The sequence below is a fragment of the Opisthocomus hoazin genome, chromosome 2 (assembly GCF_030867145.1).
Source record: "Opisthocomus hoazin isolate bOpiHoa1 chromosome 2, bOpiHoa1.hap1, whole genome shotgun sequence".
Classification (NCBI taxonomy): domain Eukaryota; kingdom Metazoa; phylum Chordata; class Aves; order Opisthocomiformes; family Opisthocomidae; genus Opisthocomus; species Opisthocomus hoazin.
In genome coordinates, this window is record NC_134415.1 from 10,654,897 (window position 1) to 10,680,670 (window position 25,774).

Consider the following 25,774-nt stretch of genomic DNA (forward strand, 5'->3'; position numbering starts at 1 on the left):
CGTGTCATCCAGTGTGTTTTAAATCATGATATATTTGAATCTTCAACTATAGTGAGTACTGATTGATTTTGTAACTAGAATTGATTATGCCATTGATTATGCCTGTCCTTGTAAGTGCCAGAGTCTGATGGTATCGTGACAGCAGCCTCGGAGTGCAATTGCTATTTTGTGGAGCATGCTAATGAAAATATGGGGGATAAAGTTGTGTCCTCAGGCCTACATTTTTAAGTTATACACTGCTCTGTCTTTGGAAATGGTTTTGTTCTAGAGGAATATTTATAAATTATGTCTCTCTTCAGAGTTAAAGAAGCAGAGGAAGTCTGCAGGCAGAAAAAGGGGAAGTCGCTATACAACATAAGACCAAAACATGACTCCGGAATTGTAAGTAAAAATTGTAGCTATACTTTTGTCCCTGTCTGTCATTCTGCCTTTTTCTCTTTTCATTTAGTAGCTCTGTTATTTTTGATGTACTTTTTGTTCTGGTTTTTTTTTAATGTTTAGCCTTTTCATAAAAGGTTTTAGATTAAAACTTCAATGCTGCCTGTGAATGTTACTCCACAAAATAGAAGTAGCACAAGTAAGAGCAGCGTATTATTCCCCCACCCTGCCAATCTGTCTGCATCCCAGTCTTGGTGTGGGATGCCCCTAGAAGGGAGAAGGTAACTCCAGTCTTCAAGCTTATTCAGTCTGTATTCGCTCTCTTTTCTACAGTTACAAAATGTAAGGAAGAATTGTGATAGGTACACATTTTTCAAGTTGGATCCCTGGTATCAAATGCTAGTGTCTTCTGTTCCACCGATCTGGATCTGCTTAGAATAGCAACGCTAGAAAAAGATACTAATGTGCTCTCACCATTCTTCTGAAAACAGATAAATAGCTTTCATGATAGCAGAGGAGTAATTCTAGTCATTCAATGAAACTTTTGCACTATGGTTGCCTCAGCATTGCTACAATCATGACTGATTTTACAGAAAATGAATATTCCTATAGCGAAAAACTTATCTGGCACCTCACATTAAAATTATATCTGTATCAACTTGGCATCAATTATATTTGTAAAATATTATAAAACAATTTTTTTTCATGTGTCCGTGTCCCTGTCTGTCCATCCGTAGGCATGATTTAATTCTTTTGTGCTTTGTAGTAATGGCTATGTTACTGTGACACATCCTTGAAATGAAGCAGGTGGTAATTTGCTGTATTCAACTGACATAATCTGACACAGGAAGAAATAATATTGCATTTATTGTTTCTTATTCTGAATATTTAGGGAGAGTTGGCTGTGGTTAGTGCCACAAGAAATGTAAATGGAGTAACAGCTTGGTTAGGAATGATAAAATAAAATCTAGTTTATAAATTTTATTTGAAATCAGATCAAGACATTTCTTCAAAGAAACCGAAGTCTAACATTGACTTGGATTTCTCCATCTCACCTATATCTTGCTATATGTAAAAAAGATGAGAGGTTTTTTTTTAAGAAATAACTATAGGCTTAATTATTCCTGTATCATTATTATTTGCACTGAAACTGGGACTTTCAGTGTTACTGAAAATTTGATAAGAGTGAAAAGGAAAGTAAAAATATGTCACAAGCAGTGCGTAGCTGCAGTCCGCTTCAGTTCTAGCTTCAAAGGAAATTTATTTGTGAAGTCAGTTCTACGGTAAGTATAATTGAACATTAGCCCATGTATTTCTGTGCTTTTCATATTTGTGTGAGGTGGTTATATGTATGCTCAATTGTCTGCTTTTTAAAATTTATTTTATTTTTCAGAAAGCAAAGATAAGTATGAAAATCTGAGAGAAGAAAAGCAAAAGCCATTGTTACCTGGTTACCAAAACTCAACACGCCTATGGGTGGGGAGTGAGGGGGAAGGAAACTACATCATCGTGATCATTTGCTTTCATGACCTTTTTGAATTCGCTTTTTGTTCTCTCCACCAATTGATGTGTTATTGTACATTCATTCACGAATGTAATCACCTTAATGGAGTGCCCAACAATAGACTAGGTATGGACTTGAAACACCTTCCCTGTAGTCTGTATCTCCCTTGCCACTCAGAAATGATATTTTGTAAAGTGTATGGTATATTACAAATAGGCCAAGTCAGCATGCATAAAAAGCGGCATCTACATCCGTTCTGAACATGCTGAAAATTGCATTACGTTGAACTTCGCAAGAATGCTACTCGATACAGTAAAACATTTCCATTCCTACTGGCAACATCTGTCTAACACAAATACTTCATGGCACTGCACTTAGGTTAGGGAAAGAAATGTTACTCCTAGTGAATTGTTTGTATCCGTTTCATGTTGGCATTTGTAGTTTGTGTTTTGAATCGTTAAGTGCTGTTTATACAGGATAATCAATGCTTTCCCAACTTGTTCAGTTGCCCTCCATGACTAAATATTTGTGGAACAAGATGTTTACTGTAACTATCTTTAAAATCGATAAGGCAGCATACTTTTACTTCATCTTTTGCCAGATAGTGAATGCCAGGTGGTATGGGGGTCAGAAACCCAGCATTAAAAAAAAAAAAAAGAGAAAAGAAAAGAGAGCAAGTGAAAAGCAGGAAAATACAAAAAAGCACAGAAGTATGATAGAGTATGAGAGATTTGGCTATTATAGTTTCTTAATATATAAAGCAGCTAATACTTTTACATGAACTTTAGAAGGTATAGTATAGTTTTAACTGCAGATTGCTTAAGTCAGGCTTTTGGCCAAATGTACGTGACTTCCCTTTTGGAATTAGCTTTACAGTTAATTTAAAACTCCTTTAGAGAGCCATTAAAAGATGCACATGGGGATTGACATTATGGAAAACAGTAGCCAATTCTAGTGACAGAACCTAGACTACCAACTAACGGACATCAATTTCACACTTAACAGAATTGCTGACTTTCCCTCCAGGCTTTCAGTGTCCCTGACTAGGAGGTTAACAACTGAAATCTAGGACTTAGGGCTTCCATTTTAGACGACATGCATAATTCCTAATTGCAATCCAGAATTTACTGTATCAGTTTTGATCTGCTCAACCGATAACAACCCCTTCCTCCGGACCGAATTAAAGAGCCCCAGACCAATCAGCCTGACAGATAACATTTTTCTTTCGAAGCGCACTATTCCTGAAAGCAGCATGTGCGACTGAACTGGACACACGTGCTCACAGCCTTGGAGCCTGAAAGACACTGGGGTAAGGCAAATGAGCTCTGGCCTGCTGGGTTGGGTTATTCCCTGTCTAATCTAGCACATCAAGAGACATTCATAGCTGTCCAGAGGCTAATATACCCTACAGGGTGTCATAAAAGGGAGTGTGAAATATGACCTCAGGAATCTGTTATTCTTCACGTATACCAAGCACTAGAAAAGATGTTTTTTTTCACTATGTGAAAAGCAAGTCTCCTGTTGCTGACAAACCTATGTGAAAATCTGTACTTGTAATAATTTCTGGCAGGGATATAAATTACCAGGAATGGAGTTCTAACATTTTGTGTTCATGGGAGTAACATTACTATTTGGGGAAGTGAAAAGAAGATGATATTTGCTGTTACAACTAACTTATGGAAAAAAAAAAACTTTAAAAAAATAAAGCTATTTTAAAGGCACTGATTCAAATCCATGTTTGTATTTATGTAAACAATAGTCTCTTTTCCTCTTAACTTTGCTCCTAAGTGCAAGGATACAGTAGCATGTTTTCATTTGTAGCCTTCCTGGTCCCTTCAGTACCTACAGTATGTGTATATTACTATACTAAATGAAATAATAGATCATCTAACAAAGATCACTATGTGCAATACTGTATTTAGTGTTTCTATCTCAATTTTTTTAGAATGTTAATTTATATGAAAATAAAAGGAATAATAATGAAATAACCGCCTTCTCTCTTCACTGTCAGGCTATGCTGTAGTTTGCTAGCAACCATTTGCTCCTAAGCACCACATCCCATTCGGGCTCCCGTGATCAAGCAAAAACCTTTGTGAACGGTTCAGTGGAAACGGGGCTTCTCTTTCCTTGCCGTTTGGAAGCATAGTGACAGTAATTCCCAGTTATGTGGATATATTACCTTTTCCCCAGGTGGTGGTAGTGAGCAGCTTCAGAGTCCTTTACCAGGTCAGACTACGTATCAATTACTTCTCTGGCTTGTGCATATTTTAGGTTCGTAACCTGTTCCTGTACTAACACTGCTTATGTAACAGTCCTGAGAAACTGATCTTAGGGCAAAAACATGCATTAAAAAGTATTATCTGTATATCATAATAGTCTTTACATATATAAAGTTTTATATCATTGAAGTGTTGTCCAGCAACCTGGTACAACTGCCACATACAAAACATACCACCCTTTTCACTGCATCTGCAGCATGGATGCTGAAAGTCATGTGCAGACCTCTGAAGAACAGTGTCAAAGACTGACTGTAGGTGGTGGTACCATGTTACAATCTGAAGATACAGTCCACCACACAGATTTTCCTCTGCCAGTTTACTTAGGCCCAACCTGTTAGGTTGAACATGTCTGTCTCTCATAGCTTCTCTCCCGCCTGTTTTCAAACTTCCATACAAAATGAAGTGACTCACTCTGTGCAGCACCAAAGCTGACCCGCAGCACTCCCAGAGTGACTTCCACCATGAGTTTCACCACTGCTCGCTCTTTCACTGGTACACTCAGCTTTTTACCCAGTTCTGGACTAGTGCTCGTTTGTTTGTTTGGGTGTGCTTTAAAGAGGTTGAACACCCCATTGGTGCCCTCTCCCCCCATTTACTGCAACATCAAGGATGCTACACTTTGAGTTGGCTGTAGTCTTACAGGAGTTCTCATGGACAAAATTCTGAGCCTTTGTCGATCACCCACACCACATATTACTCACTGTTACTTAAATGAATGCAATAGCTAATTGAGGGCTTTCATACCTGAGCAGCAGATGTGACTTACTGAGAATAACAGTCTGTTTTTTATGAGGAGCTAAGAAGATTTGTGTTGTTTACCTTGCAAATTAAAGCCTTTCAGAAGTATGGTACTTTGTCACGTGCTGTGACACAGTAGTGGTTAGCTTTTTTTCACAGCACGTTTCATCATCCCAAAGTACTTCCAAAACTTAGTTAAGTATTAACCAACAGTGGCAGTGGGAATGCAGTTAGTGACATCTTCCACAGACTGATGTTCTTGCTTGCCCAATTTTTCAGTGATCAGCTTAAAAAGGTGGAAGCAGTTATTAATTTCATTGAGAGAAGATATAACAAGTCTTTGCATTGCAATTATTTTGTTGCATACTCTTAGTTTAATAAGCAAAACCAAGTTTGTGCCAAGTCCATTGTATCAGTTACTTAAGTTACACCAATTTTAAGCTGCTACGGACAGAATAAGTGAAAACTGGTGCAGCTGAGTTTTTCTGAAGACAGTGTGAACAGGTCAGCAAAGGGAGAAGACAGTTGCCCCACACCACTCAGGTCTGCCACCCATCAATCAAATGGGGTTCACGTTATGGAACAGGTTTTCAAGGCCATTCTCTTGCTTATGACAGACCTGTCTGTACCTCACATTCACCCAGCCTGCTTGTAAAGGCATCCAAGCGTAAGTGATGCCTCAGAAAGATGGGTGTCTTTCTGAAGATAAAAGGTGCCCATTGAGTCAGCACTGTTTTCTCATTTATTCCAGCTGCAGATCAAATTTAAGCTCTTAGAAACTGGCAGTCTCCGTTTGTCACTCACCCCAAACTGGGACCCTGCCACCTCAGCAGTTCCATGGTGGCAGAGCTCAACATTTACTGTCCCCCTCCTTCCCCCATCCCACACTTTGAGACAGAATGGATCCATCTGACCTAAAGCTTTTTTTGTCTGCCCCAAGAGAGCTGCCTTGCTTTTGGATTGCTCCCACACAGAGATGTTTGAATTACAGCGTGTCCCTCTGGTGCAGTGGTTCAGCAGTGGGGCAGCGAGAGGCTGGCGGGGCTGGGAGAGCTGGAGTCCAGGCTGTACCCCAAACAGAGAGGTTCAGGTAGGTGCTGGGTAACGGAGCTGCCTGCAAATGGGAGAGTGCCTGGGAGGGGTGGAAATGAGAGAGGGGTGTCGGAGGAGATGGCTGCCTGAGCTCCTCTCCAGCCAACTGACAGAGGCCCTTGTGGGCCCTGACCACCCATAGGTAACTACAGCACAGCAAAACAGCAATTCTAAAAACAAACAGCTACTAAAAAAAAAAAAAAAAAAAAAAAAAAAAAAAAAAAAAAGTCCCCAAACCCATTAAACTGATGAACTGTAAGAGGATTTGGGCAAGAGCTGGGGAAGGGAAGCGAGCAGAGGGCTCCTGTGGGTGTCAGCTACAGTGCCATAATGGACATAGCCCTCCCTTGCTGCTTGTGGTCTAGGGGCTCCTGCTTCTTTCAAGACCCATGACAGGCAGCTCCTCTGGTCACAGGACAGGAGGCTCATTCCTCAGTGAGAGAACTCCCTTTCCTCACTGAAGTTTTCCTTCAAGGTTATTTTGCATCTGTCTTTGCTCTGGGTTGGAAAGAAAAAACAAAGAAAAAAGAAAAAACCCCAAACACTACCCTACCTTTGGAGATAAATAGAGCGTTACTCGTTCAAGAGCTGACAGCAACCATTAAGGCTCACCTATGTCTTAAGATATACTTCTCTTTTTCCCCTATGAGCCTCGTTGCCTGTGACATAAGGATCTAGCTATATTTCAAGCAAAACCACTTTGGTCAGGGTAATAGTTACTTATCTTACCGCAAATGATGCCAGCAGCTCAGCCAGTGGTGAAGCGCTGGTTGTCTTTTTGTCAGTTAATGAAAAAGCCAGAATTTGTGCGTGCAGAATCGACTCCACAATCTAGGATTAGTGCAATTTATATTTCCCTCTTGCCTTGCAGGTACTTTTTTTGGGGGGGTGGAGGACAAGGGAAGAAGCAGCCAGGCTTTCCCAAGCTGTCAGGGTGAGCCATCATTTACCTGCATCTGGCAAGGTCAAAAGGAAGCCGGAGAACATACTGATTAGAGAGCAGCTGGACACGAGGTGTTGAAGCAAAGCCCATACACCTGGATGCCATATAACCCCAGAGTAGCTTTATTATTTAATCTATAATTTAATAGTAGACCTATAAAATAATTACATTATACTTAAAGCATTTCTTCTTTTTTTTTCATTTATAAAACAAGAATTAAATACAGTTTTAACCATTACAAGCTCAACTCAGTTTTTACATAAACACAGCTCCTAGAAGGAGCTTCAAGCTGCAGCATATTCATATTGCAAACTGGTGAAAAACCCAGGCAGGGTATAGCTTAAAGATAAAGATTCTTGCACATTTTTCTTAACTGAAGTTACTAGGGTGCTTTTCTCTCTCTAGTCCAAAAAGCCTGACTTTCCGTTCATTTCTTTCACGCGGAGGCTGAGATCCCTGGAGCCTTAGCAGACGACGGCTATTGCCACGTTCCCCTCCCACCCCACCCACACCACGCTCTCAAGCCCAGACGGGACGGTGCCCTCTCGGTGGCCGCCACGACGCTGGCAGTGCAGCAGCGACGGCCTCGAAAGCAGTCCCTGCGCGGGGAGACGCCCCACGCATTTCCGACACGCTGAAAGATCGCAGCAGAAAAGCCACGGCCGCTCACGTAACACGGCTAACAGACCTGACCAACCTCATGCTGCCCGTGCCAATCCCCGTAAACCGCTTGGCCAAAGCCTCTTAGAGCAGCCTGTCTCACATAATAGAGACCTGTGGCACCGAAGCCCTGGCTGGCAAGAGCGCTGAACGCGCATTAACCCCTTGGAGTGGCTGCATGTGAAGAGGCTGGCGGGAAAAGGCTCCCACAGCAAGCTGGTTTCACTAGACGCAGATGCTGAGCTGTGAGACATGCATCAGGGAGTCGGCGTGTCATTTCTAATTTGTAAGCTTCAGACAACTGAGCACGCATGGGCTTTGGTTTGGGGGAAGGGGCTGGTTTGTTTTGAGACGTAGGATTTTAATGCAGCTGGGACTAATACAGATCAGAACTGGAACAAACGGGATATACAGGACATGCTAAACTCCATCAACTGAGTAACAACATAGTATGATTTAAAAAGAACTGCAAGCGTTCACCAACACTGATTATGTAGGACTCAAAAACTGAGTAGACCACCAGTGCTGTAGCAATTACCGCTTGCTCTCTCCCTGCTCCCACAGCTGTGACCCATTCCAGCGGCACTGACTGATGGGTTTGTCCTCTAACGCTAACACATTAACATGGTTTCCAATCGTGGGACAAACACCACTCCCAAAACCTGATGACACTGATGCAGCTTTTGTACGCAGTCCAGCAATGACCAAATGCTGCCCTGTGTGCGACAGTGCTTTTATACCTTAAGTGAAACATTGTGCCCTTAAGTGTTCTCAGCTCCTCTCCCACTCCCCTCCCACCTTCCCTGGTCTGAGCAGCCATAAATATAAGGTCATACATGGGTGTTGTCCTTTCTGGACCAAGAAACACACACATATCTAACACACAAAAACCTACTGAAAGCCTAGTTAAACCATGTCCATTTTAAGCCAGGCAGCTGACCTAGCAACCGAGTCTCTTACTCAACACATTTTAATCTCCGGCATATTCCGCCACAAGAAAAATATACATGGCTAGGTCTATAATACTTTAAACAGCTGTTTACTATAGCTAGGTTACAAAATAAACACTGCTGCAGAGACCACGTGTTCGATATACTCTAACCACAACAGCAGCCGAACCCACCCTCAGTCTGCTCTGCGGTCACGGTGGCTGACCCAGCGCCTCGCCCTCTCCCCCTCGCTTCTCATCCGCCATGCAGACAAGAAGCCCGGAACCGTCTATCATTGCACAATTAAAAGTTGTCTCAAGGAGATGAGCCTCGTCGGAAAGTCTCATTTGCTTTTCGCACGTTACTCCTTGTTGCTGTCCCTCATCTGCGTCCCCCAGTCCTGGGCAGCATCCCAGCACTTCCAAGTGGGAGCGGCAAGCTCCGGACCAAAGCACGGGGAAGGCGTTCTCATCTTGTGGAGGGGACTGGAGTGTAGGGCAGAGGGCTTTACTCCACACAGTGGAAACATTTAACGCTGGATTCAGCCAACTGGTCACTTAGCTGATCAATCCCAACTTCTGGGAGCCTGCTGCACTCCAGAAGATTCAACCACCAGATGATATTGGAAATACAATGAAACTTTACGGTGAAGTGCATAACACAGCCCATTAAAAAGCCTTATTCCAGTAGGCAAGCGACAAGGAGCCTTTCCTTGCTGGAGAGATGCCTCCTGAAAGAAAACAAAACACAAAAGAAAAAAAAAAAGGGAAAAGAAGAAACAAACCAACAAAATGGACAGTCTGCTCAGCGGGAGGGGAGAGGCAGCAGTAGATCTGATGGGGGCAACACCAAGCAGCAGCTACACGCTTGCTGTCACAGTTTGCCCGAGTTGTTGAGATTCACAGACATGCACCGGCACTGCTTGACCTTCTGAATTTTCTTGAGTCGGAAAGGCGGGTCCAGCTCAGGGCACTCCAGCTGCACGGTCGAAGAGGTGACCTTGTGCGGCTTGCAGAAAGCGCAGGACTGGAAGGACTCCTCCTCCTTCTTCACGTGCCGCGGTATGTAGAAGGAGTTGCACTGCCCGTAGCAGAAGCGGTTGATGACGGTGCGGCTCACGCAGCCCTCCTCGCTGACCGTCTGCCGCAGCGGCTGCGTCTTGCACCAGTCGCTCTTGAGGTACTTCCTCTCGGTGACGACGAGGGCCTCCTGGCTGGAGGCCAGCACCTCCTTATTCAGCTGCTGCCGCCGCTCCGAGTGGTTGCTGCCGCCGTCTTTGTACGGGGAGGGAATGGCGCCCGCCGGACGGTTCTTCCTCGTCTCTGTCACTCGAACCAGCGCTGCCACCAGAAGCACGGACAAGGCGAATTTCCAGATCATCCTGCAACGGCAACGCAAGTAGCTGTTAGGAGATACGCATTTTCAAACCACGAGATTGTAACGGAGTTGAACTTTACACGTGTTTTTAGAAGAAGTGGAGACCTTACCGCCTTTGTAATCCCACCACTTTTCCTAGGAGATTAGCTCTGCTCTAGGGTGATTATTTACCCTGAAGAGGCCAGGCCCTGGGGAAGTCACATCGGTGCCCCTCGCCCCCCCCCAAGCTCTCCATCTACTTGCTTTTCCCCCACAGGGACATCGCTGCTTTGATGCCCGAAGTAGTGATTTCATAGAAGCTTCAGCCAGACAGGGTTCCTCCTCCTCTGTGAAATCCTGGGCCAAACCCCAGACTAGCGAGGGCTCAGGAGACTTCTGCCAATACTGCGACAGTGGATTTGGGGATGGCAGGAGAGAGGGGAAGGGAATACCAGGTTACACAAGGTGAACTCCCATCTGCCTCTCCAGCCTCCTTCCATACAGAAGTAGTGAGAGGTGTCCAAAAGTGTACTTTTGTTATTTTAAATTGCTTCTGAAGTCTCTTGGAGCTTTTATGGCACTTACAGACTTGCATTTGTTGTCTTTGTGGGAAGCCGAAAACTTGATGGATTTATTCCTGCAGTAAGAGGAAATGCTTAAACACAACTCTGAGGACTTCAGTACTGCAACGCCTCTTAGGCAAATGGTTTGAGAAGGTTTGTAAACAGGAGGGAATTCAGTATTTACTTTAGATGTTAAGGACTAGGGTAGAGCATAAGCCACTTGTTAAGTTAAAATAGTCAGCCAGTTGGCAAAAAGATTTTTTCCTATGGTTGTCTATTAGGATTTCTTGTTCTGTGGAGCATCTCCTACCAGCTCTTGGATTTTCATCAACCACTTGTCCAATTCATTTTAGTAATGTGTCTCGATGCGCTTCCAGGACATCAGAGTAGACGTACAAAATTTCCTCATAAAGTCAATGCTCACCAGTGAACTGCCACAACTCATCTGACAGTTCGTTTCACATCCTTCTCCCTGGGAAGGGAGAACAGAGGCTCTCTGGGGTGCCAGAAGTGAGTGTAGCCCAGAAGCTTCCTGTTCGGAGGCAAGGACACTTCAAGTCTTTCTAAAAGTGCTCTGCTCGCCTCTGTTCTTAATGGACTGTATTTTTACAACAGCGTACGGATGAAAGACGCATCCCTCTCTTTCCAGTAAAGCTTCAAATCCTTCCAAGTAATGATTTTTTTTCCTTTAGAGTGATGCCAAGACAAAAAAGTACCATCACAGCGGTAAATACACATATGTCTAACACTACAGACACTTGAGATGTTGCATAGGTACTGCTAACAAGAAAACATGCCATTTTCTAAACAAAGACACCAACAGATCAAGAATATGTTTGTGGCAAATGTGCAAGAGAAGACACAGCAGTAACAAATACTTCTCACCTAACAAAGCAGACCTAATGTGTTCAACTGCAATGGAGATAAAGAGAAGGAACTACCCAGGGCAGACTAGGTGGGATAACATCCCTTTAGGCGATTTGCTAAGTTTACGAGATCTCAGTGTCAGATTTTGACTAAATTTCTACGGGAAGAAGTTTGAAGTGCTGAAGGAAAGGAAAATGATAACCCTATTAGTAATCCTATTGTGGAGGCTCCATCCCTGGAAACATTCACGGCCAAGCTGGACGGGGCTCTGAGCAACCTGGTCTAGTTGAAGATGTCTCTGTTCACTGCATTTTGCACCCCAAAGCATTCTACGATTCTATGACTCTATTCTATAGCTGTGAATGGAGCATGTTCGGACGCAGAGTTAAATTTCACCAGATTGCGTGCTTGAAACAGAACCACCTCTAAACTGAAACCAGTATTTTTAAAACCCAAATAAGCTCATTCATCTGAAACCATGCCAGCTGCCCAGTGACACCCATTGTAGCCATGGGTACTTTAAATCAGTGGCCTATTTTCACACTGCTTAGCATTCAGCACACAAGTCCAGAAGTTTTGTCCAGAGTCTTTAAATGAAGCAAGACTAGACTTGGCTTTGCTCGCAGGTGTAGTCGCCAAAACCATTGGATGTCAACCCACACGGCCAGGCCAAAACCTAATCAGGTAATTAGTTTCAGTTGAATACAGTGTTCCACGCTTCCTTTCAAACTGTTCTCATGTTATTCTTCACTGATGGCTGCATTTCAGTAGTAGATAAAAGAACTGATCCCCACTGCTTTGTGTTTTATATAGCAAAGGGGGGGAAAAAAAACAGGAGTTACAAGCCTGTATCTTCTAGAGAAAGGCAGAGGTGAGCTCTCCACAAGATGCCTTATGCCAACACTCTTCAGGACTACTCTTCTGCTCTTCTCTTGGAAAGCAAGCCCACAAAGCAAATGTCATCACTCCACTGTCCTTCAGGGAGGGAGTTTGGTCCTTTTCAGCAAGGAGATCACCTCTCCAGTCTCATTTCTCTGATCCTGGTGGGGAAGAGGATGGTACAAGTCCAGAGGCACATCAGAAGGAGAGACGCGATCTTTCCCCTGCTCCTTCCTCTTTCCTTTGGGAAACCCTGACTTACCACAGCTGCCCTTTCTCATCACAAAATGCAAGCTGAAACCATTTCCCTTTCGTGTCAAGGATGGGATCAAGTAGAAATCCTACGTAGGAATTCAGGAAAGCTGACAGAGAACCAACAACTCATAGTCTACAATATAGAGAAATATTATAGTAGCTTTCTAATTACTGAAATAGTTCTATGTAGGCATGGAGGGCCATTCAACAGAGTAAGCAGGATTTATTCAGTAAGTCTATGTTTATAACTAATAAAGCATTATTAATCAAAGCCACTATTGTAAGGTGCAGCAACCGAACACTGCGGTACATGTTAGCAAGTACTTCCACAGACAGGTAGGAACGCACCACCTATTTCTGTCACTGATCCTTATCAAGCCTGGACCTTAAAATGTTTACATAATAGAATAATAATCTATTTTACACTAGCAGGTCAAATGTGCATCCTGTCAGATCATGGAATTTCTAATCACAGGGTTGCCCCTTACTAGCCTGCAAATCACCCCTTTCTAAGCCCTGGCACACAAAACCCCTATTCAAGCGAGAAAGGGTGCAAACAAGGTCACCTGGTGCCAGCAACATGCCAAGGACTACATATATTTTCGGTACTCACATGCAAAGAGAAGAGAAGAGAAACCTCAGTATTCTCAGAGGTCGCTTTGGTAAACAGCCTGAATGCGAAGCAACATGGTGAATGCTGTCTGTCTGCAGACAGAGCGGGATGAGAAGAAACACAGAAAATACAGGAGAAGAATCTGTCTTCTGGCAAGAACAGGGCAGTTCTGCCCTACTTCGGTGTTGCAGAACTGAACAGCATGGCTGAAAGCAAGCGAGCACTGCCCCAGGAGCCCAATGTCTGCAGAACCCGCACGAACGCCAGCCCGGGGCACGACGTCACTGCACTGGGGGCTTCCCCTGGCAGAGCCGGTGGAACCTCCCCTGGGACAGTTTTTGGCTTCTTCAACTGTCATTGCCAGCTGCTGCCAGTTCCCTCCACCCCTTTTTTCCAGTGTGTGAGCTGGTGCAGAAAACAACCCTAGACTGGACACCAAACAAGGCCTAGCTGCATTTACATTGCACATGTTAAGCTTTTATCTCTTTGAGATAAGAAAATCAGCATCAATTATGAGTTCATAAACTCATCAAGCCCGTCATGCTGGAGGTGGGCTATTAGGTACCCAGGAGTGTAAAAATTCCTTGGCCAAGGAGGCAAAAACGCCAAGATCCAGCTCTGTAATCCAGAGAGGTCAGTGCACTCAGCTAGGAGGGGAAGACCCAGGATCACTGTGTCCGCCCTTAGCTTTATTTCTTCCTTGTATCCAATTACTGTGTAACATAAAATATCTACCAAGGCAGGCTCCCTCCTGCATACCAACCTTCTGGCCCTACAACTCACACATTCTTGAAAGCAATCCAGCTCTGGGGCAGGACAGGCAGCAGCGTAAACCCCAAAATAGCCTATAGTTTTGTGGTTAGGGGACTTCTCTGGGAACTGGAGTACTGGATTTGACCTCAGAATTCAAGTGCATCATTTTTGGAGAAGTCTCCCAATGCAGAAGTGGGTGTTGTGGCCTGATAAACAGGGCAGGAGGTAACAGCAGCGCCCATCTGTGCTGAGCAGCTGCTCCACCGTTTGCTCTGGTTTTCAAAGGCGCGACCAGCTTCTCAGCTCAGGATCCAGCTTCAGGCCAGGAATTCCTGTTTTGTACATCAGCCTGCTTCAGGGCTGCAGGTGGACAGTAAGAGAGAGGCAAGTAGCTGGAAGATCCCTGTGATATTTTGCGTTAGATGCTCAGGAAATCAGCAGGTGTGTTTGTTGGTTTGTTTGTTTTAGCATGCAACATCTACAAAGCACTCGGCATTATCAGCATTCCTACAAGCATCCAACTCTGATACGGGTGTGACACACAATCTTCTACAGGTCCACCAGACCTTCCTGGGAGGAGTTCAGAAAAAAAGCCATAGCCAATTGTTTAAAAAAAAAATCTGCAAAACTTGTCTTAACCTGGAGCTTGAGAGCCTACCTGTTTAGCCTAGTCACAGGATGGATTCAGCCTGTAAATACACGTGGAAGAAGATTTGGTACTGTAAACCTGTCCTACACCCATGAAAAGCACCATAAGAACAAACGACTGGGAAGATGATAAACAATTTCAGAGATACTTTACTTTTTGAAAATTTTGAATTTAACTAGCAGCTGACGAGTTTGCCTTGGAAAATAGTTTCTCCTCAACTACCAGCAAAGGCAGGCACTATAGGCTAGATTAAATCAGTTCTGTGGCACTGTACATACACAGTCACATTTGCCCACCTGCATCACTCTTTTCCAGTTTCCATCCTGCAAACTTCAGAGACATGACAGCTCTCCTGAGATCAGCAATTCAGCTGACTGTGGGAATCCCTGTTACCAAAACATTTTCTACTGCCCACTTACTTTCATATTAGACCTAGTAAAAAAAAAAGAATCTGTATAATCCAGCTGTACGTATACTAATGTAAGAACACGGTGTACATGGTCAGTTCTCAGCATTTAAGATGGGACACAAGAAGTGTTCCTTGAAGACAAGCCAGGCAATAACTTTTCAAAGAACTAAAACTTGGCTTTAGAAACAGATGTGGGAAGCCAGGAAATATCAGATTCTCTACCAGGAAGCCAAAAATGCTATTTATTTAATTTTTTAATGGTTAGGCATGATTCTAATGGTGCAATGTTTGCATAAAGACTATACAAATCAGGCATCTTTGCACAAGGGAGGTATTTGGTGCAAACCTCTCCCTTTAAGTATCCTTTGGAAACTACTTCTCCTGTGCCTAAACAATGTCAGCAATAACTAACCACTGTACCGTATCTTTCTTTTTGCAGAGCCATGGGCCTCTTAGTAAATCATTCCATCATTAATAGACTCTCATTATTAAATTGCCAGAACTGAGGCCAGCCACAACAACAAAACATGTAGGAGGTGGGGCGTGGGACCAAACTTAAAAAAAAACCCTCACAAAACAGTGCTGCAGCCAGAATATGTTATTCAGATACTCAGATACAAAATCTCTGCATTTTATCAGTAGAGTTACCATATATTAGGAATACGAAGCATCACTTTTTAAAACCACTGCATGCAACACCAAAGAGGAGAATTGTTTAAAAAACAATGATGACATTACAAGCAGAAGTTTTTCCATTCTTGCCCTCTAAGAACCTTCTATAGTGACTTGAGAGAAAGCTATTTCATTGCATCACAGCCCTAGCAGTAGGTGGTAGAGGGAGAAAACACTTCTTTCAGAATTAATAAACTCCTTGTACCCTCGCTGACTGGCTTGGATGGAGATCCTTCCTCCTCTCCATCCTTCCCTCTCCCTTCCACCAAGGAGATACATCCTTCTCTCTCCCTTGCACCAACAGCTCTTCCCTAGAAAGGCCCAAGCAAGTCCACAGGGAACATCCAGAAGCTTTGAAGGAAACAGGAAAGGTCTCCCTCCAGTCTGTATGCCTCAGGAACCGTACTGTACTGTCCAGGCTCTTACTCTGTTTCTGAAAGGGGAAGGTGGGGCTGGGTTTCATGATGCCAGCCTGTGTTCCTCAGGAGAGGCCAGCATCTCCCCTAGAATGCCAGAAGTTCTCCTTGTCAAGACACTTCCTGAAGACAATGAATTTAAAATATTGAAAAATAGAGTTTGCCTGAAAAATAGAAGACTGAGAGGGGATCTTATAAATATCTTAAGGATGATTGTCAGGAGGATGGGGCCAGACTCTCTTCAGTAGTGCCCAGTGACAAGACAAGGGGCAACGGGAACAAACTGAAGCACAGAAAGTTCCATCTGAACATGAGGAAGAACTTCTTTACTTTGAGGGTGACAGAGCACTGGAACAGGCTGTCCAGGGGGGCTGTGGAGTCTCCTTCTTTGGAGATACTCAAATCCTGCCTGGATGAGGTCCTGTGCAGCCTGCTCTAGGTGAACCAGCTTTGGCAGGGGGGTTGGGCTAGATGATCTCCAGAGGTCCCTTCCAACCCCCACCATTCTGCAATTCTGTGTGTGATCAACGACAAAACCACAGTACATAGAACAAAGACACTGGTGGAGATAGTCTATGCCAAGATAAAGCTAGTTGAAAGCAACTCAGAAGGTTGATACTAATTTCAGCTCTCACTATAGATTTTCTACAACCAAGAGCTTTAGCTTGAATTTTCCCTGAAGAGGCTGGGAATTTAGAAGAATTCCTGGTCCATGCACAAAAGTGTAAGAGGACTCAAGGACTCAGCCAATTACTCCTGTCATATTCAGCAATGTGTAATGTGTCAGATACGTCATTTATAGGACAGGAGCAATTATGAAGAAAACTTGAAGGTAAACTCGTCCTTGGCTCTAAATCTAACTAGCTCGAATGTTGGGGTTTTCCTTCTCATTTTGTCCACTGTCTTTCTTATCTACCTTTACTGCCTCCAGAAATTCATGTTCATAATCACTGAACCACTGCTTCTTTCAGGAACTTCAGACAAGCTCATTTGAAACAGGTTTGAATGCAGCTGCTCACTTCATCAGAGTTGACAGATCACATTACTCCAATGCTCCTCTTTGCACTGACATCCTGCCAGGAAGTATATTGATTTAAATATTGTATTACTGATCTATGGTGTTAGGCTCTCCACAGGCTGAATCCTTCTTATCTTCCATAGCTTCTAAGCCCGTGCTTCACATTATTTTTTTAAGTAGTATTAGTACTGGAGGAACTGAGAGAGGTTTCTTTTTTCAAAGGCAGGACAAGGAGTTTGTTAGGAGAGTCACTGGAGGATTCATTAGCTGAGATACCAGTTTTTATCTATTATATCCAAGATATGAACTAGAGTTTCAGAAGACTGAAGGGGGCTGGGGGGAGGGGGGTGGGGGAGAAGTATTGGTGAAGCCAGCCCTGGTGTTTTTGCTTGAGATACATTCACTAACATTTAAATCCATGACAAACACCAATGCTTCCCAAAACACACATACACATATAATAAATCCAATTACTAAGGCAAAGACCCAACTAGAAGAAAACAGTGAAGGAAAAACTTGGAAAGCTCCAGCTGTGGGGTTTTTTTAAAGGCTAAATGTTAGCCGGGTAATACGGTGAAGCAAGAGACTATCAACTTCATACTGCCCCGGATTTATCAGTAGCGAAAATTCGATTCCACAATTGTGTCAGCAGTTATCATTTTAACACAGGAAAAGTAAAATAAAGAGGAGGAAGAAAAGCTGCAAGAAACGTAAAAGCCAAGTCATCCTACAACAGCTCTGGTAACGCAGCAATGTCATTTTTAGGGGAACGTGAATACACAGCACTCAGATTGACTACTAACAGGTAACAGGACAAAGGCTTTTTGGAATATTGTTATGATTAAAACTCTTAAATTTTGTTGCAATTTCAGCTTCAGGAACTTGTGGTTTTAGAGCCAACCACAGACAAATGTCTGCCTGGTGAGCACATGTGAATTGTCCCAAGCAGAGTGAGATGTCCTACTCAGAAGTGTCTGGGTAGTCATCAGTACTGGCAGCACATGCAACACTGGGGAAAAAGGGGGAGTGGGAGGAGGCAAAAACCCGCAAAATAAAACCAGATTTCTGCTTGCTGTCCACGAGGTTGATTTTCTTTCTCCCAACCTGGTTTTGGGGATTGCCACAGTCCGAGGGTGGGAGGAATAAATAAAAGAAAACTCCTTGGATACAGGGAGAATAGCTTTTTGGAAAGGACTGCATGTTAACTCTCCTATGAATCTGAAAAATGTCTCTTTGCAAGAGTGAACCAGGTTGAAAAGATGTTCTCCTTCTCAGTGTTCCTCAGCTTTTCAGCACGAGACTAAGAGCCCCAAAGAGGCAAGTCAGTTCTGTTTTCACATGAACATTTTGTCCAGCAAGCAATAATAGCCTACATTTAACTTCATTCTTCTGTGCAGAAGGCAGCTGGTACACTCCCATTTGGCAGCGTTTCATTCAGGAGAAAACAGCAGACTTCTGCCCTTGGGAAACTAAAAGCTAAATCAGAAGGGAAGCGGTGGCTTGAGCAAATGTCTTCATTCGTGACCATCTCTCAGCCTGCTGGAAAGGAGGACAGTAACACAAGAATGGGGAAAGTTCAGCATTTCAATACAATAGCTCATTTCATTGCTTCCTCACTGGAGAATCGATACTACAAAAGACTATTTTGCAATGAGTAGTCTCCATTATATTTTTGTTTGCATTACAACAGAGCATAGAAATCTCATCCAAGACCAGTGCCTGACTAAGCAACACAACTTCAAACATTTGTAGACTAGCTTGGTGAACAACATATGGTGGGACCAGAACTGAGCACAGAGGGGAAGTGAGTTACTGGAGGTCAGAAATTAACTGAGAACGGACCGTTTCCAATGTATTTCAATTGCACCGCATGGCACCCATGCTCTTTTTGCAGATCAATCCAGATTTGTTACCCTTAGGCAAGCTTTTCTTTAAAAAATCATACTTTTGTATACGAAAATGGTTCTGTATGAAAATTTTCCAATATAGTTTTCCCGAGTTTTGATGGAACAGATGGAGTTAGGAGTTTTATTAACAATGCATTACTTCAAGAGCACACAGCTCATTTTCTAGCTCACAATAAGGAAGGAGACCACTAGTCTTCAATATACATGCATGACTGCACTTGCACCATTCCCAGAAGACAGCATTTAGATGAGATCTGTTCTAGAAGAAAACTGAGGCCTGTACATTAAAGCATCATAATAAGAATTTCTGTTTGCTTCTTTAAATGGTCAGAAAAATGCAATTACTTCTAAAAATCAATAGGTGGCATGTAATCTTGTATATGAGAAACATTAGATTAACTAACAGTGAAGTAACATTAAAATTTTCCAGATTTTCTGGATACTTGCATTCTTTCAGGCTCTCTATTCAAGACGCTATCCACAGTTACTACATCAAGACAAGTAGTCATGTTTCTGTTTGAAAAGTCTAAGATGTTATTTATGGTCTAGTGTTTATATTACGAATTTTTGTAAGCCAATATCCAATTTATAGAGCTGAAACACAGACGGTTCAAACAAGAATTGCTCTTATCTCAATATCCCACAGGCTAGCCTTTCTATTAGGTAGTATGCAAATTCCCATGCAGACAAAATTTCAGCTGTGTATCCCACTATTTTCCAATATACCACTTCCAAGAACCATTGCACCTGTATTTTCATAAAGTTGTCCTAAAAATGGCATAGATTTATTGCTTCAAGACTTTTTAATTTACCTTTATCTCTGCTTAAATTTGATTGACAAAGCATCGGTCCTCCCGACTAAAACTTAACAGCAGTTCTGGGGACAGACCGCAGAAGACCTATGCTAATGAACAAATCAAACAAGGATTAAGCCAGTTCAGCCTGCTAGACACAACCAAGTCTATGCCATGAAAACATGCAACTAAGCACCTTACCACAACGATTAGTTTCGCAGAAGAGCATTTTTCTCCTCAGTGAGGCTAAATCTAGGGAATCCTCTCATCCTTTTCTGCCTTTTCTTTGGTTAACAAGCAACACGCAATCTGACAGTTCCTTACATTTTTTAATCCACTGACCAAATTTCAAGCAAGCTGGACAGCAAGGCAGTTTTGAAACTCCTATTGCATTACACTAAGTGTATTTTCTCCTAGGGTACACAGGAGGCATGAAAAGCATTTCAGCGAAGGGGAAGCGGGTAGACAAGTCAAGAATGTCAAGAGGTTTGTACCACAGGAGGTGTGAGTAGTAAAGAGGACGTTTAGGGTTACCGTGGTGGGCTGGCACACCGAACACATCCATAGAAAATCAGAGTTCATGAGCTCTAATGTTCATGTGTAATACGAGACACCTTGAAACAACAGTGGGGCACCTCAAAGCTTTTAATACATTCTCTTGCTCACAGTGTAAGCTGGCCCAACAGCTAAGAAAAACTTCTTGGCACTACGTGTAGACAGAAGCCAGGCAGTAACGAGTCACTGCTGCACACCGTGCACGGTATTACCCTTGGGTTGATCCTGTAATATTTTGTATTCCCTTTTGCTCACAAACTTACTTGGAGAATTACTACAAGATGTTTTCCTCTTTTCCTAAGAATACCAGGCTGCTTCTTGGCTTACTTTTGCTGTTACTTTTTGTGGATTAACTAATGGCCCATCAGAATCCTCATTTAAATAATACTTCTGTTTCAAATGTTTAACTCAGCTGTGGGCTTTGCTCGAAAGGAAGCCTGTTCACTCAAGGTCTCGTATGAGAAAATTCAGGCATGTAACTGAAACACAGTTCAGACCTGTGAGAGCTGAAAAGCACAGCAACAGCAGGCTCTGATGGTTGTCTGCATATGTGCATTTGCAAGCTTTTAAACAAAGATGACATTTGGAGTTCAAAACCTTCATTTCTATGGCTTCTTGGCTACCCTAGTACACGCATCAATCGATGTCTCAATGCAAGTTCTTCAGTTTGGAACTAGTCTGACCCTCATTTTCAAGCTGTTTTGTAAGATAACAAAAGGATTTTTTATTTATTTCACTACATCTCTATTGATATTTCCAAATTGACAGTAATGTTTATGACTGTCATAGCTGTCAGCTGGACCAAAATAAATCACAGCAGCTGATGCTCAACAGCTGTCAAAAGTACAGAACTTATGAGGTGCTATAAAGTCAGGAATACAAATAAAATTGCAATTAGATATGCAATATCAACACAAACATTGCTAAATACCTAAACATTTCAATATCACTTTCTAGATATACTGGAAAATGTACAGTACACAGAATGAACGGACAAACTACAGTTTACTCACAGTTATTGGCAGTGTGTGTCACTTAAAAGATGAATTTTCAGTGAAATGCTGCAGGATGACCTGCACTACAGGATATTTCACATCCAAATACTGGAAACTTGCTCCATCCCTCCCACTTCACACTGATGGCAACACGTGGCTGTCCCACATCTATGTTCTTGTGGCTTTGATTCATGCTCTGCTCAGTGATTCTCCCTTCGTCATTGCCCGAAGAATGTAAATATTTGTTCTGTCTGTGTTCTGGTTTACAGACTTGGCCCATTATTGAGTATGAAGGCTGTAATTCAGCCACAGAAGGATCTGTTGCCATGCATAAACTGGGATTTTATGTTTTATGACTTAGGCTTTGCAGAGCAGCCGTCTTCCTACTCACCTCCCCCTCTCCTTGCCCATGACTGAATTATAGTTCTGTCTCTAATAGAAGCCTAGTATTATTCTATTTCTCTTCTGACGAGAGGAAGACCAGAGCTATCGTTCTGAATACACACCAAGCCACAGGAGCCTGGATGAGGTACTTTAATGACAGGTCCTCCTACACAGCACATTTGCAGTCTTTCTGCTAATTAATTTGATTTCCTTTGTCTAGACTAACATAATACAGAAAGTTATGCTCATTTAAAGGAGGATCGTTAGCCTTTCAGTTCACTCCAAATGAGGAAGAAAGAAGAGTCAATAGAGAGGAATCCGGGGGAGACTGACTTTGTCCTTGACTACACCATTGCTTATGTTTTCATTTGACCAAGACTTTGTCTCCAGGAGAACCCGAGACAGCACTATCATCAGAGAAGAGACCATAATCAAAATCAGATATCGCTGGTATGTGCATGGCAAGGCAGTGGCAGTTACACAGAAGGGTTCTGTCTGCGACGCACTGCAGTCAGCAGCTTTCCTCCTGGCAATCACTTGGCATTTACTGTTCACAGCTCCTGACATCCTCAGAGGGCTGAAGAAATATGTAATTAAAACCACACACCAGCCAGTTTCTTCAGATTCCCGCAACAGAACGAAAGGAGATTCAGTAGTTTGCCACTGGGCTAGTAAATCAGAGGCAAAGCTAGTATGGGAGCTATCTGGAAGGTGAGACCTTCAGGGACTTGGGAAATGGAGTGTGCGCGATAAACAGATGAACCGACTTGGATTTGAAAGTTCAGCCTTCTGAGTCAGGTGGGCAGATCCAGTTTTAGTACCCAGAAAGAAAAGTGACAAGGAATCACATATCATACAGGTGCGCTGTGTGGTGGAATGAGTCCACATGCTTCTTAATAACAGCAGGGAAGTTCTTCCCTTACTACACAAGAAGAAGGGAGGAAGCCTACAGAGACAATGACCAACCTCTTCTGCTCATAAACCCACAGAAAAGTGCCAGAGCTCCCCTTCTATAGGCAATTTCAGGTTCTATTTCTAGCCTTGTAACCTCAGATGCATTTATCATTTTGCAGCATCAAAGAGTGGAAGGATTTCAACTTTTGGACTTACTGGCCCAGGGATTTTTTTTTGGCTTATAGATACCTCTTTACATAAACACAAGCAGAAGACAAACAGCACCTAGAGGCTCTTTATTAACTTAATGTGACCTTTTTTTACAGTGATTGGCCATAAGCCATTCATACTATGTCATCACAGTTAAGGTTTGAATATTTTTCCATTACTCACGCTTTCAAGCTCAGTAGAAGCAGACAATAAGTAACAGGATATCTAAAGGTTCTTCTGTTTGGCTCTTTCAGAAAGCTATTCTCAGAAAGGTCAGGGAGATACCTCAGAAAGAGTTAGCCTTATCTAGCTATAAATTTTAGTGTGAGATGGCAAGCTTCATTTTTCTTCTGGGTCTATTCAAGGCCTCTTCCCCAGCTCTACCTTAGGCAGCGTTTCCCTGAATCTAGAGGAGAGAGATGACACTTCTGGTAATCTTTGATGACCTCACGTTATTACACAGAAAGAGAAAGATACGGAGACTCCATCTCATGTCATTGCTTGCTATGATTGAGAGTAATGAATTGTTCAAGTGAAGTGGCCGAGGCAGCTTCCCTTTTGACATGACTATGACGTTAGATGCTAGCTAACATTTCCGTATGTGACCAGTAAATGCAAGATCGATTGTGTGAGGAGGAATGAGTGGTCAGCGAGCTTGCGCATTCAGGGTTTGGGGTTTTTTTTCTCATATTACAAAGTAGTCAGAGAACATGCTGTGCATTACAGTTTACAGCATTTTACTCATCTTGCCACTTAGTGCTGTTTCAAGCACTTTTATACATATATATATAAAATGCTTTATATATATAGCAAGCACTTTTATATATATATATATATATATATATATATATATATATATATATATATATATAATGCTTCCTGAAGCAGCAAGGGAGGTTGATCAGCAGAAGAGTTTGGCAAACTACTTATAGTGGTTCTCCTAGCATCAACATCGCTTTGCGTTGGTGCTAGGAGAACTGTTACAAATAGTTTAAACTTGTATATGTCACCCTATAAACCATTCAGTTGGCTCACCAAACGAATGCCATCTGCTCCACTTGCTAAGTCCCACTGTAGTTGATTAGACCAAGTAAGATCACCCCAAGGAAAATGCTCTGATCCATAGCTTTGCTCTGGTTCCTAGTGAATGATCATACACACAACTCACATACCCATTTATGGGTGATTTAGACCACAGGTAGAAACAACATTACATACTCATGAACATGGCTCCTTCTAGACTTTTACCTATGTCTTGGCTAAACGGTAGACTTTTTAAAGAAGTTATGTGGAATATGGGATGAAGAGGGCTAGAATCTCAAATAAGGTGAGACGGAAAATATTTTCTGACACTATGAGAACCAGACATATTGAAAGCCTCATCTCCAAATTGGAGGAAAAATTAAATCCTGACCATTGGCCTACATTTTCACTTCAGATCCGCTGAACTATTAGATTCTCAATTCTTCCCTATTTTCCTCTTAAAGAAGGAGGTGAAGTGAGCAAAAATTGGTTTTAAGATACTTATAGTGTAAAATTATTAAACCCTCAAATGCCAAGAAGTCACTTCACAGAGTTAACATGAAACACCTTTTTGTCTAAGTAATGGGAAAGCCCTAAAAAATACACATAAATTGAACTAGGACCTTCAGGTGTTTTCAGTCTGAAGATGCTGATCTCTCTTCCTGTGGAAAAGCAACTTTCACAAAAGAGTTCTGATCAACACTTCACCTGAAAACTTCCATTCCCACTGTGTGGAGAGACGAAAAAAGTTTCAACTCTGAACGGCTGGGGTCAGCCACCACAATTCGTGTGGCGTGATGGTCCTTGATGGGTCAAGGATAACCACAGCCCCATGGGATTTTTTATGCTTGTACTTTGAAAGCAGGCTCCATAAAGAATTTGACTTAGCAAAACAAGACTACATTTCCTTTCTTCCCTTACTTAGTTTCAGAACAACATCTCCTCGTTTGAGTGATTATTTCAGCTTCCGTAATTTTTCTCCAGCACAAAATTGTAGAGAAGCTCCATACAGATCAGACCAGTGATTTGGGAAGCATAAGAACATGGATAATGTCAGATGGCCAAAGAGAAGTGGAATAGTAATTAGGGACAACACTATCAAAAATGCACTTAGCAAAGATCAAGCTGAAAGTATCTCACCTGTCTGAAAATCTGCTAACTTGGCAATAACCATTTTTCTTAGAGGACCCTAAGAAGCTCCTAATTAGCCCAGAGACTGAAGAATACTAATTGCCACTTGGCAAAACTCTGCTCATTAAAAACACAGGGCACATTTGTGGGGTTTTTTCCTTCCTTCCTGCCCCAAAATGAAACTCTTGTTTTACAACGTGAATGATAAAAGGCTACATCTGAGCAAGTGCACAATTTCATATCTACGTATTTGGCATAAGGCTGAAGGGGAGGACTCTTCAGCTTATCTAAAAAGAAAAAAAAAAAGGGAGTAAGAATTAAATCATTAAACTGTCTGCTTTAAGCAGAATATGCAATGGTACTGCAGACTTGAACAGAAAAGGAAGCAAGAGAGGCACATTTGAATTAACAGAAACAGACCTAAGAAAGCAAGTTACTGAGTGGATTTATAGCAGAACTGTACAGAAGACATCTAGATACTACGGTTTTAACAAGGTCCTCTCTACGACTGTTCTCCACCCTCCGCAAAAAAAAAAAACTTATTTGTTTAAAGCTGCTTGCAAAATCCATGGCAAAGCATCTAACAGAAACCAGTGATGAGGCTTAGAGACACTTTAGAAATAGGTGACAGGGATATACATGTCACTTGATGTGAGCAATCCCAAAAACTCCAGTTCCCACACCTACAAAGCCTCCAGTGTCGTTCCAGACTGCAACACCACTTTGGGGTTTATACACCAGTGCCTGTGCAGGGCGCCCAGATGCGTGCCTGGGTGGGTGGCAATGCCATGTGCTGCCATTCACACAGGAGACCACGCTGGGAGCTCAGCAGCTCCCCAACCGCCCTGCTTTGTCACGTGTGTTTCACATACACCCAACCAACACAACTGAATGGAAAAGGAACAGCA

At 42.6% G+C, this 25,774-nt stretch overlaps 2 protein-coding genes across 3 annotated transcripts in view; one reads left to right on the forward strand and one right to left on the reverse strand.

The window, feature by feature from the left end:
• The window catches only part of FMN2 (formin 2), a 163,237-nt gene extending 159,371 nt beyond the window's left edge, over positions 1-3,866 (forward strand). For both annotated transcript variants that reach the window (XM_075412496.1, XM_075412505.1), the window contains 2 exons: positions 300-381; positions 1,772-3,866. In XM_075412496.1, coding sequence (XP_075268611.1) covers positions 300-381; positions 1,772-1,798 — 109 coding nt within the window. In that variant the 3' untranslated portion in view covers positions 1,799-3,866. The remainder of the gene's footprint in view (positions 1-299; positions 382-1,771) is intronic.
• A 2,355-nt stretch (positions 3,867-6,221) lies between these two features.
• GREM2 (gremlin 2, DAN family BMP antagonist) overlaps positions 6,222-25,774 on the reverse strand; it is a 39,573-nt gene continuing 20,020 nt past the window's right edge. The window contains exon 2 of the mRNA XM_075412514.1: positions 6,222-9,904. Coding sequence (XP_075268629.1) covers positions 9,397-9,903 — 507 coding nt within the window. The 5' untranslated portion in view covers position 9,904 and the 3' untranslated portion in view covers positions 6,222-9,396. The remainder of the gene's footprint in view (positions 9,905-25,774) is intronic.